Source organism: Vulpes lagopus, chromosome 16 (genome assembly GCF_018345385.1).
Source record: "Vulpes lagopus strain Blue_001 chromosome 16, ASM1834538v1, whole genome shotgun sequence".
Lineage (NCBI taxonomy): Eukaryota > Metazoa > Chordata > Mammalia > Carnivora > Canidae > Vulpes > Vulpes lagopus.
The window spans coordinates 19,011,106-19,024,142 of NC_054839.1; the positions used below are offsets into that span (position 1 = coordinate 19,011,106).

The 13,037-nt window shown below is 35.9% G+C and overlaps 1 protein-coding gene across 1 annotated transcript in view; it reads right to left on the reverse strand.

Moving 5' to 3' along the window:
* GPC5 (glypican 5) overlaps positions 1-13,037 on the reverse strand; it is a 1,350,080-nt gene that overhangs the window by 1,297,688 nt on the left and 39,355 nt on the right. The window contains exon 2 of the mRNA XM_041730895.1: positions 9,149-9,310. Coding sequence (XP_041586829.1) covers positions 9,149-9,310 — 162 coding nt within the window. The remainder of the gene's footprint in view (positions 1-9,148; positions 9,311-13,037) is intronic.

Below are 13,037 nucleotides of genomic sequence, written 5' to 3' on the forward strand. Positions count from 1 at the left end.
CTCATCCAGAAACACCATTAGATAATTTTTGCCCTGAAATTTTTTGCTGGTTATCAAATATTGGGGAAGATATACACTATGAATGAGGGAAGAAGGGAGAGCTAACATATACTGAGTGCTCACTATGTACCAGCCTCCATGCTTGTTACTTTATAGGGATTGCCTCAATCAAGCCTCACTAACTGCAGCCTAGAAGAAGGCACTATTATTATCCCAACCTACAGCAAAGAAATCGAGGCCCCCACCAGCATATCTTAAGACAGGATTCAAACCTAGACTCTCCAAATTTAAAACCCTTATTCTTAAACTCAAGCATATTGCCTGTCCAAGCACAACAAATACTTTCCCACAACCAATGTTTGTTTTACTACGTAGTATCTTCAACTGATTCCTACTTACAGAAAAAAAAAATGAACATGTTTCCTAAATTAACATTCAAGTCAACTTTATACCCACAGGAGATGGAGTCAAACAAGCAGTACAAGAGAACAATATCCTTTAAGGTGCAAAAGTTCAATTATCTTTGTTTATACAAAAGTTGGCCCACAGGCAGAATTACCCTGGAATAAAAGGAACATAGCATAGCAATCCAACAATTACCCTTTATTTACTATTATGACTCTCTGGATCTTGAGATGCCATTTCAAGCCCTTTGCCTTCTGCATAAAAGCTATAGCATATATATTCCATTTATTGCTAGATATATTTTATGTTAAAAGTATGGAGATATGCATGGATAATTTCCCATCATGAACAGCTACATTGAGACATGGCTATAAAATTTAAGACTTCTATCTGTCCAAGGAAAGAAAGATATCTTATTTTCTATTACATTTTACCACTTTACCAATTAAATATTATGGATGATGGTTTAATATTTTCATCTTAATCTTCTCTTCCCCAAGGCTATAGAAAAAAGCTATTAAAAACGCTTTCATATTTCTAATAAACTATGTTTCAAAATTTGCAATTATTATATCATTTAATTTTTTTTAATTTGGCAATAATGCCAGTTATATAAGCTGCAAGTATTTCTAATTAACTAAGAGATGGTAATAATAAGAAGGTATTATTGAAGTGATTGAAAACTATTGATACTGTTTGGTAAACAGAACTTAGTTCATTTTTGATTCATACAGAAATGGTAAATAGCAATGATGCTATTCAAGTTATGAGAATTACCACTAAGACTTCTAAATTGAGTCTCAGGAGCCTTATATTCATCACAGAACCCTATTTTGCTAAATGCGTTATTGACTAATAAAGAATTTTAGTTTCAATTTTATGTAACCAAGTTATATCTTTCATAATTAAAATAAGCTTAAAATTTCTCATATATGAACTCATGATTTTGACCATAATTACACTTGTGCAGCTTTATTCAACATAGTCTTATTACATGCTTTCTCCCATCAAAGCTCAAAGTTTGCTTACAAATTTCAAGCAACGTGGGACGTCTGGCTGTCTCAGTGATTGAGTGCCTGCCTTTGGCTCAGAACATGATCCTGAAGTTCCAGGATTGAGTCTCGCATCGGGCTCCTGCATGGAGTCTGCTTCTCCTCCCTCTGCCTGTGTCTCTGCCTCTCTCTCTCTATGTCTCTCATGAATTAATAAATAAAATATTTAAAAATCAAAAACAAAACAAAAAAAAACCAACAAATTTCAGGCAACTCAATTTTATTTGTGTGTCATTTCTTTATAATGCCCTTTACTTTTAAATTATTTTTTTACTTTTAAATTATTAATAATACGTTCCACTGTGTAGAATCATCAGTTCTATCAAAATCAATGTTGTTTTCATATTTACAGATAGAGTATGACAGACACATCATCTCTACCACTTCACAGAGCCAGATCATAGGGAGCAGCTAGAAATCCCCTGGCTCTTCCAGACCATTACTATTTAAACCCTGTGTCACAGATCAGCCTGCTCCAATTATGTTTGTGGCATAAATAGTGGTGATGGCTTCACAGATACATAATTATCTCTAAACTTACCAAGTTGTGTACATTAAATATGTACAACTTTTTGTATCCATCATACCTCCATAAAATGGTTTTAAAAATGAAAAAAAAAAGATTAGCCTCCATCAGATAATCAATGAATACCCCTGCCAGGCCCTTCAAAGTCCCTCTTTCACTGAGAACTTTTGAAACAGGTGACAGTTTCTCTTACTCCAACTCTCCCAGCCAACTATGAGATTCCAAAGTGCCCATGGAAAGTATCCTACTGCCTCAGTATCTTGAACTTCCCTCCATGGCACACCAAGCACTTACCCCACAGACATACCTCAGGCACAGTTTACAACCAACCCTCTCTTGGCCTCACTTCCTTTCCCACCAAGCGCGGGGTCCCATGATGATCATAATATATCCAGAATCTGACTGTTTTTTACCACTGCCACCACTAGGTCTATGTCACCACAATGCCCCTTCTGGATGATTTAATAACCTCTTAACTGGCTTCCTAGGTCTACCCTTGCCCCTCTATAACAGCCTTTCAACCACTCTCCACCCCTCACCATGCTCCAGCCTTACTGGCCTTGTTGCTATTCCTCTGACATTTGAAGCAGTGTCCTACCTTGGAGTTACTCCCTCTTGCAGGGAAGCTTTTCTCCCAGACATCCACGTATCCCACTCATTCACTTTCATCAAACCTTTGTTCTAATGTCAACTTTTCCCTAACAGTCCAGTTTAAAACAGCAGTCTTCCAGTGCTGTTGCTCCCCCTCCCTCTGTTCCACACTACGTTTTCCCAAAGCATTTCATTCATCCTAACATATTATATTTGTTTATCTTCTACTTTCTCTGGCTGAAATGCACCCTGCGAGGATAGGGATTTTTGTTCCATTCACTGAGGTACAGCAACCACTTAAAACAACACTGGTATGTAGTGGTTGCCCCATGAATGTCTCCTGGATGGATGAACAGATCTCCTATGACCTGCGTTCAACCATGGTTCCCCACCACTCATGCCTTTTCCTTTGGCAAAAACTAGATAGGGCTAAAAATGAAAGCAGCAGTACAATCATGCAATCATGCAAGCTGGCTTCACTATTCATTAGACATTTCCCCTGTCAGTCCCTCTAACTGGACTTCAGCTCATTTCCTCTCCCATTCCCCACAGCAGCTCTCAGAGCTGCTCCACCATATGCACTTCCCACTCCAGCTCATGCCATCCCTATGGTGGCACTTCACCACTGAGGGTGATCATCCCCTCCAAATTGGGGCTTTAACAATAAGGCAGAGGAAGAACAATTATATCTCAATAAAGCTGAAAAAAAAAGACTTTTTAGGGGCACCTGAGTGGCTAAGTGGGCCAAGTGTCTGCCTTTGGCTCAGGTCATGATCCCAGGGTCCTGGGATTGAGTCCTGGGTCTCCCTGCCCAGAGAGGGGTCTGCTCCTCCCTCTCTCTCTGCCCTTTCTCCTCACTCATGCTCTTCTGCATGCTTTCTCAAAATAAGTAAAATATTTTTTTTAAAAAGATTTTTTAAATAAAAAAGGACATTTAAAAAAAAATGTCCTCAGTTTAAATTCACCCTCAGAGCCATGTGATGATTATTTATTATTTCCATGCTCATATAATGAATATAAGGAATTAACAGATACATTATGCCACTGCTTGAAGAGGAGAGGAGAGTGTCACACGCAGACATGGGAGGTGGAAAGACCAGAGAGAAGGATATGAGGATGGTAGTTTCATAGATTACCGTAGAAATAGCTGATATTATCAGAACAAAACAGAATCAAAACAACTAAAAGTTTACTTCTTAAAGTTTAAGAGCTAAATTTTGCAAAGTAAACCTGATCTTAGGTCTATACTTAATATTATTTCCACTATCGATAATGCTGCATGCCAAGCAAGCTTTATTTCTAGCTGAAAAGTAATTTAAGTTCTTGCAACTTTTATCTAGAATATAGGAAAATTACCCATTTTCAGAATTAACAGAGCCTGCTGACACAGATTCAAAAGAAACAATTTTTTAACATTTCAGAGATAAAGGACATTTGGATAAAGACCAACTGCATTGATGGCTGCTGTATAAGATAACACGCTAAACCACACGCTGCCTATAACTGAAGGGGAAAAATTGTGCAATCACGTTCTGAATGCCATTGATAGAGACACTATAATGTGCCCCTTGCTAGCTCATAAAAGCAATAACCAGATGTTGCCATATTAGAAGTCTGAAGGAATCAATAAAAATAAAACAGATTGAAGGTCTGGACACTTACAACCCAAGTACCTGACAGCGCTGGCACCTAGTAGGTGCTCCACAGCTATAGTAAACCACTGAGAGAGGAATACATGAAAGAAAGGTGAGAGGAAGGGAGAGAGTCTGTCATTTTACTTCAGAACCATCCTCCTGTGGAGTACTGTTCATTCATTCATTCATTCACTCATTCATTCATTTATGTGGTTCAATTAATTATATTTACTAGGTGCTAGAGATAGAGAAAAACAAGCCTCCTCAACCCTGCCAGCCTTAGGCTACTCATTCTCTTACACTTGAACTGTTGATCAGGTAATTCCCAGTGTTAAAAAAAAAAAAAAAAGTATTATTCCTTTATCCTCCCACTTAATACCCTTCCAAGGAATAATTTTAAAATTTATCTAGCTTTGTAAGGTATAGCTGAAGTGAATGAAATAAAATTAATATACTTCATGCTTAATAACATTTATATAAATCTCTTTACTCTCCAATATGCTAATAAATTCAAATATTCACTATATCTTTCTGCCTTTGACTACAGATATAGATGCCTTTGACTTTACATTAGTTTTCCAGTAGTTATACACTAGCCACACACTTTACAATAGCTAACATCTGTTAGTGTAAGGAGGAAAATCCATTAATTACATTCTCATTCTTAATTTACCTACTTTTTAATTTGGAATTATTCCTATATTTCATTAAAAATAGGATGTATTTTTTTATTAAATCCCTAAATCTTACATTTCAACCCACAAGGACAAGCTTGCCAATCTTTCAAGTACTTACAACCAAGATATGAAAATTTAATCAGCCAAGAGAATTAAATCATAAATAAAATGCTAAATCTTCCTGTTCTATCATTTATCAGTCTTCTGTAATAATGTACACTTTTTAAATGCCTCACATAAAACTGGAAATCTCCAGAATAAAGACTTAGTATCTATTGTATATTTTAGAAATACATGAGCTACTAGAAGATATGAGAAATAGGGAAAGGTATATCTCAAAGGAAAGATGTAGCTTTCTAACCTTACCTCCCAAACCTTTCAACAAAACACAAGTTTCCAGTATCGTTTTTCCAAATATTCCTTCCTTTTATTTTTTTTTCTTTCCTATTAATTTCTGAAAGTGATGCTGAAAATTTTGTTTAGTTTTAAATTTAAAGAACTAAATTGCATCATCTTATTTGAATGGAGATTAAAACTGACAAATTTGAAAGCTGCATAAGAGTTGCTTTTTTACGGTAGATGACATATTCTCTGTCAACTTCCTCTATTTCTTCATGAGTCACACCATACTTTAGTGTATAAATAAATAAAACATTATGAAGAATATTTACAAAATATTTTTAAAGCCAACAACCCCACACTCACAGTAGAAGAGCTGAAGGGAAGTAAAGTCTTTTGCATTATCTCAAGCTGTTCTGCTTTATTCATGAGCATTATTAAGCCCCTGAAAATAAAGAACAATTATTGTCTGCACTGTGACAAAGCTAACATTCCTCTTTGCAAACAGCACCATGTATTTATGAACAGCAACAGACACAGAGATATCAGCTTGTTCCTTTTATCTTATAAAAGACTTCATCTTGTCTGAATGACTACACTTAGGATATAGAAGCCCCAGGTCATAATTATGGACCCTTCCAAAATAGATATTTGTTTTGTTGTTTGTTTATTTTAAGCAAATCAGACTGAAACAAACACAAATAAATTCCATAAAAGAAAAATAGAAGAGCTGTCCCAGTAAGCTGATTCCAACTCTACCTTCCAGGGCTGAATTCTAAAGCTGAATGGGGATTGTAAATAGGATAACCTTATGTCTTCTAGCACCAGTTGTCTGTTTCCTACCCCCACTTTAAAAATTCCTTCATCTCACAATAATGTGGGTGCTCCCTAAATCCACAGACCCACGTGATCATTCCCATCAGCCACACCCAAAGTGCTGCTTCAAAAACATGCTTCCAGGAGATTCTACAAAAGCCATGAGAGAAGGAACCAAAGTACATCTAGACTACTACTCAGTCTAAAGTCTTTTATAACCCAGAATACCAGTTAAAAAACAGGTTAATACTGTTGGAGTAGAAGACATAAATTAAATATTTAAAAATCAAATTTGCTACATATCAAAATGTAGCAAATCTGCTAACATCATTTGAAAAGCGAATTGATTTCCCCATTAAATTTCTCTCCAGCAGACAGTTTCCCAATAAAACGTGTTGGATTCTTTCTTCTTAGAAAAAGAAAGACTTTGAATTGTTTTTCAGATATTCTGATGGCACAGAAAGTAGATGGTAGGCATTTTACTTATTGACAAAGTTGCCTGTTCAATTATGGTACAGTAAATGTGATTTCTCAAATTGCTTTTAACATATGTATTTAGACAAAATTTGTATATGTATTTAAGCTTGTTTCTCTGGACATAGCCTAAAACTACTCTATTTATTAAATTAAAAGCAGGTATTCTTATAAAAGAATGTATTCCAGTAAAGTTAGCCTTTAGGCAAATTTCTTCTAACTTTGTCTTGCTTTCTTGATTCTTAAATAAAATGACATTTCATAAAAGGAGAAAACAAGGGACACCTGGGTGGCTCAGCAGTTGAATGTCTGCCTTCAGCTCAGGGTGTGATCCCGGAGTCCCAGGATCAGATCCCACATCAGGCTCCCCACAGGAAGCCTTTTTCTCCCTCTGCCTAAGTCTCTGTCTCTCTGTGTTTCTCGTGAATAAATAAATAAAATCTTTAAAAAGAAAAGGGAGAAAATTTATAACAAGTCATATTTAAGAAAGTTCCTATAATTTCATTTTCTATGATTAATATTTAAGTAAACAGCAAAACTCAACCTATTGAATACAGTACAATGTATTAAAGAGAACGATTTTTAATGTACATAAAATTATCTGACACTCTGGTAGAGACAAAACCATGTATTTCTACTAGTTAGTTGTCACCAAACTTTTAGTGATATCACCAAAATATTTTAGCTGCCTGAACCCATCTTAAAAGTCTAAATAATGCAGGTTTTGTATTTTTCCCAATCCTTTGAACTTAATGTAGTCTCTCTCTCAAACTATCTCTACATCTATCTATCTATCTATCTATCTATCTATCTATCTATCTATCTATGTTTTTTTTTTTTTAAGTAGGCTCCACACCCAATGTGGAAGTTGAAATCACAACCCTGAGATCCAGAGTTGTATGCCCTACCAACTGAGCAAACTAGGCACTCCATAACATACTCTATCTCTCTATCTTGATCAATTTATCCAACAATATGTGAAAGGTTACAGTATCTTTGAAGGCAGAAGAAAATGTCCGACTAACATTCATTGAGTGCCAATATATTAGCAACTGATGGCACTTTCTTTTCACTTCTATAGTTAATTTTCATCCATAAAAAGTCGGCCTCTTTGGTCATGATCTTCTTCAGCCATATATTCTTACTTGAAGGGATTTTGTTTTGACATTACAAGTTAGGATATCGTAATGAAGCTTTCCTGTTCAAAATCTTTAATGACTCTCAAACTTAAGTTAACACTTTAAGGTTCTTTCCAAGTGAGTCCAGTTCACCTTTTCAGGCATATGAATCTCCATCACATTCCTCATGCCTGTTCTGGTCAAACTTGTTTATTGTCCCTTTATCTCTACAATGCATTATCCATATTGTGCATGTTGTGCATTTTTATGAGAAAAAAATCATCATATCACTCCGTCTGTTTGGTTAAAGTCTTCTAGTTCTGGTTCAACCAGTTCAAATGACAAATTTTTGTCTAAAAGGCATATCAAAAATAACAAAATAAAAAATAAAAGGCATATCAATATGTTTTCTTCCAACAATTTCACATGAATACATCCCATAACAGAAAGGTTGTTTCTAACACATCTTAAAAAAAATCACTAAAGTAATAACATCTTAAAATCTGATAAGTCAGTTTCCTCCTTAAAAAAATCACCAATTCATCATGGACCTACATTTTATCTCAACTTAAATTTTATCCTGATTTATTGTGTTTATTTTATTTAATGAGCATAGTTTTAAAAATTAATCAGCTTTGTGATTTAGTTATGCATGTAAACAAAGCACAAGTTATTTAAATAGATTGATATTAATATACTTGAGAAAAAGGAAAACTACCTGAAGTTACATTTTGCTTTGAACAAAAGCAATAAATTTGTTTGAAAAGTAGTATAATCTAGATATTTTTATTCTAATCATATGCAGAAAAACTAATCCTTTATAAAAAGAAAAATAAATTAAGCTATTTTACTGTAGTAATAAGGAATTTTATAGAGATGATGACTAAAATAAGAAAAAGATCATCTATTTTCCAATGTGCCTTGTAATTTTATAACCCATTAATTTTATTTCTGAACATACTATTTGAATTGAGGTTGAGTTCTGGTCTTAGCTGATCCTTAAATATCCGATTAATATTTCCTATTTTATTGTTTATCAGACTTGTCTGCACTTTGATATATCACACTGGTGTTCTTATGAAAACCACATGAGGTAGTAGGGGGAAAAATCAGACAAATATTTCTTCAAATAGTATTTTTAAAAACAAATCTATAATTACCCAGTTAAAAGCCATGAGATTTTTATGTTACAGAATACTTTACTAAAATCTAATAATTATGTCCATCCATGTTGTAGTAAAACCATAAGTCAGAATACTGGGGGATCTTGGAGGACTCTAGAGGGGTATATATTTCCATTTCACTAACAGAAGGGTTGCCCAATCCAATTCAACATGTATGCTCAGGATGACTTCGGAAACAAGTTCTGAGGGTTCAAAGAAGCTGAAACTTCATTTTATACCAGAATAATGGTATGCAAAGACAAATTAAGCCAGACAAGTGACGCATTATAATAATAATAGGAAAACTGCATAACAAGGCTTCTCCTTACTTTCAGAAATCAAAATACATTTACCTTGAAAAGCTGCAGCATTTCGCGATATCAAAAACTTTAATGTTGAACTGGATGTTTGAAGCACTTGCTGCATATCTTGACGAGCTGCAATCTGGTATCTCTCCTCCATCCTCCTGCTGCAACATGTAGGTTTTTTGGATACACAAACCTGAAGATCAGATCCTGGAACAGATATGGTATTTTTCGAAATGATTATCTGTTCATTTAATGAATATCATATGTTACATGTCAGAAATTAATGATCAGTCCTGCATAGAAGGGGTTCATGTTCTATGTGAGAAACTGATACCAGAACAGTTGCTATTAAAAAAAAAAATGAAAATATATTTATATGTGTATTGTCCCTTAACCCAACCATGGAACAAAATATTCTAAACCATTAACTCTTTGCTCAAATATTTCATTAACATTTGATCAAATATTATCCATTCAATTAACTAATGACTATTACCTAACAAATAGACCATATAATAGAAAACAAATTAACTATTACATAAGTACAGAGATAAATCAGAAAACTTTTATCTTATTTAAACAGGTCTTTGGGGATCCCTGGGTGGCTCAGCAGTTTAGTGCCTGCCTTCAGCCCAGGGCGTGATCCTGAAGTCTCAAGATCGAGTCCCACATCAGGCTCCTTGCAGGGAGACTGCTTCTCCCTCTCTACCTGTGTCTCTGCCTCTCTCCCTCTCTCTCTCTCTCTCTCTCTCTCTCTCTCTCTGTAACTCTCATGAATAAATAAATAAAATATTTTTAAAAATAAAGAGGTTTTGTTTGTTTTTTCTGAGAGAGAGTGAATGAGAGAGAGAGAAGAAAACATGAACAGAGGGAGGAGTCTAAGGAGAAGGAGAAGTAGACTCCCTGATGAGCAGGGAGCCCAACTCAGGACTCAATACCAGGACTCTTGGATCATGACCTGAGCTGAAGGCAGCACTTAACTGACTGAGCCACCCAGGCGCCCAAGAAATTTATTTTTGCTTATTTTGTTAATTCAGTCAAAAGTATTTGATCTAAATATGTCACACAGAAGTATATGGAATAAAACAATTACTTTTCCTGAGGAAATTAAATCAAATTTTATACATCAAATAAAGATGAAAAACCTTCACCTGATTTCTCAGCTCACCATTATGCTCTTGGGCTTGTGGAATAAGTGATTATTGATAGCAGTAACAATCTTTCATAGGCCAAACCCTCCATCCAAAATTCTACTAATTACCTAGCTTGCTCGAGACAATTCCTACCACTAAAAGTACTTTTTAGTTTTACAACTGTATTCAGAAAACATCTGGGAAGATGCTTATTACGTGAAATGTGAAGTTAACACACATATGTTAAGAGGTGTGATTAGAAAAAATGCTAATATTATTAACAACTCTCATCCTAGATGAGCTAAAATCTCATTTTACACCAGAACAATATACATATATAAAAAAGTTAAACCCACCCAAGTTTACCAGTACAATGATAATAGGCAAATCACATAACAACCAGTCAGGCACCTTTATATACAGCAGATGTACTAGAGAACAGAGAGGTAAAGGGATGCAGCATGGAAGGTGCTTATCAAGAATAAGATTGATGGATTGTTCCATTGGATTTCCTCTTAAAGAGGAATTTTAAGAGTCCCCCTTAAAATTTCTTGCAGAGCTGGTTTCAGTTCAGTTCATATTCTTTCAGTTCCTGCCTATCTTGGAAGCTCTTTATCTCTCCTTCCATTTTGAATGAGAGCCTTGCTGGATAAAGTATTCTTGGCTGCATGTTCTTCTCATTTAGGACCCTGAATATATCCTGCCAGCCCTTTCTGGCCTGCCAGGTCTCTGTGGAGAGGTCTGCTGTTACCCTAATACTCCTCCCCATAAAGGTCAGGGATTTCTTGTCTCTTGCTGCTTTAAGGATCTTCTCTTTATCTTTGGAATTTGCAAGCTTCACTATTAAATGTCGAGGTGTTGAATGGTTTTTATTGATTCTAGGGAGGGATCTCTCTATTTCCTGGATCTGAATGCCTGTTTCCCTTCCCAGATTAGGAAAGTTTTCAGCTAGGATTTGTTCAAATACATATTCTGGCCCTCTGGCCCTTTTGGCGCCCTCGGGAACTCCAATTAAACGTAGGTTTTTCTTCCTCAGGCTGTCGTTTATTTCCCTTTATCTTCATGGTCTTTTAATTGTTTGTCTCTTTTTTCCTCAGTTTCCCTCTTTGCCATCAACTTGTCTTCTATGTCACTCACTCGTTCTTCCACCTCGTTAACCCTCGTTGTTAGGACTTCTAGTTTGGATTGCATCTCATTCAATTGATTTTTAATTTCTGCCTGATTGGATCTAAATTCTGCAGTCATGAAGTCTCTTGAGTCCTTTATGCTTTTTTCTAGAGCCACCAGTAGCTTTATAATAGTGCTTCTGAATTGGCTTTCTGACATTGAATTGTAATCCAAATTTTGTAACTCTGTGGGAGAGAGGACTGTTTCCACCATTTGCTTCGACGTGGATGGAACTGGAGGGTATTATGCTGAGTGAAATAAGTCAATCAGAGAAGGACAAACATTATATGGTCTCATTCATTTGGGGAATATAAAAAATAGTGAAAGGGAAATAAGGGGAAAGGAGAAAAATGAGTGGAAAATATCAGAAAGGGAGACAGAACATAAGAGACTCCTAACTCTGGGAAACGAACTAGGGGTGGTGGAAGGGGAGGTGGGCAGGGGGTGGGGGTGACTGGGTGATGGGCACTGAGGGGGGCACTTGATGGGATGAGCACTGGGTGTTATTCTATATGTTGGCAAATTGAACACCAATAAAAAATAAATTTATAAATAAATAAAAATAAAAACATAAAAAAAAAGAATAAGATTAATGGGGCATCATGGTATGAGCCCTGTGGCATCCCAAGGCTACCCAGGTTTCATGTAAAGCTCAGGGCAATTTTATTTACACATCCTAATAGAATACACTGTTTCCTCATTTTAGAGTAGGAAAAGGAGTTGTGGCCTTATAGGTGTCTGGGGACCTTCACAGTACCCATACTCTTCACTGATGAAGAGAAGATCAGCAAATACAAAATATCATGTGTGCACACACATGCACACATACAAACACTGTCAAAGTCCCCCTTTGTCACTCAGAGTTGACCTCAGGCCTCACATTTCCAAAAGTTGGTTCTGGGTAAGATCAAACCATGTGAAATCAGTCTGAGCTTCCTGCCGATGCAGTTTAGCTTTAGCTTGTTTAAGTTAGACAAGTTACAAATGACAGCATTTGAGCATTTCACAAAGGTAAAGAGGCATAAAATATTTGTGTGTATCACAGTAGGTAACATTTTGGCAATCATTTTTCATTCGTCTTGCTTAAAGTTCTACAAAAGCAAATTCCACTTCAAATAGTAAAACTGATTGAAAGGAAACAAAGCTATCTTCTCAGCTTTATTCCTAAATGGAAGAATGGAGGAATTAAGTATTCAGAGAAGAACAATAATTCTTAGAGGAATTAAATTGGAGATTGAAGGATCAATAAGTAAACACTAAAGTATATAAACATATTTAGTATGCAAAGGACTGCTAAGGAATAAAAATAATAATAATAACCATAACAACAACAGATACCTGGGTGGCTCAATCTGTTAAGTGGCTGCCTCTTGATTCCAGCTCAGGTCAGGATCACAGGGTCCTGAGATCAAGCCCCTCGCTGGGTTCCAACTCAGCAGGGAGTCTGCTTGAGATTCTCTTTTCTCCTCTCCATCTGCCCTTCCACCCTCTCTCTAAAAAAATAAACAGGGGTCCTGGAATCAAGTACCGCATCAGGCTCCCTGCAGGGAGCCTGCTTCTCCCTCTGCCTATGTCCTGCCCCTCTCTGTGTGTCTCCCATGAATAAATAAATAAAATCTTTAAAAAATAATAAA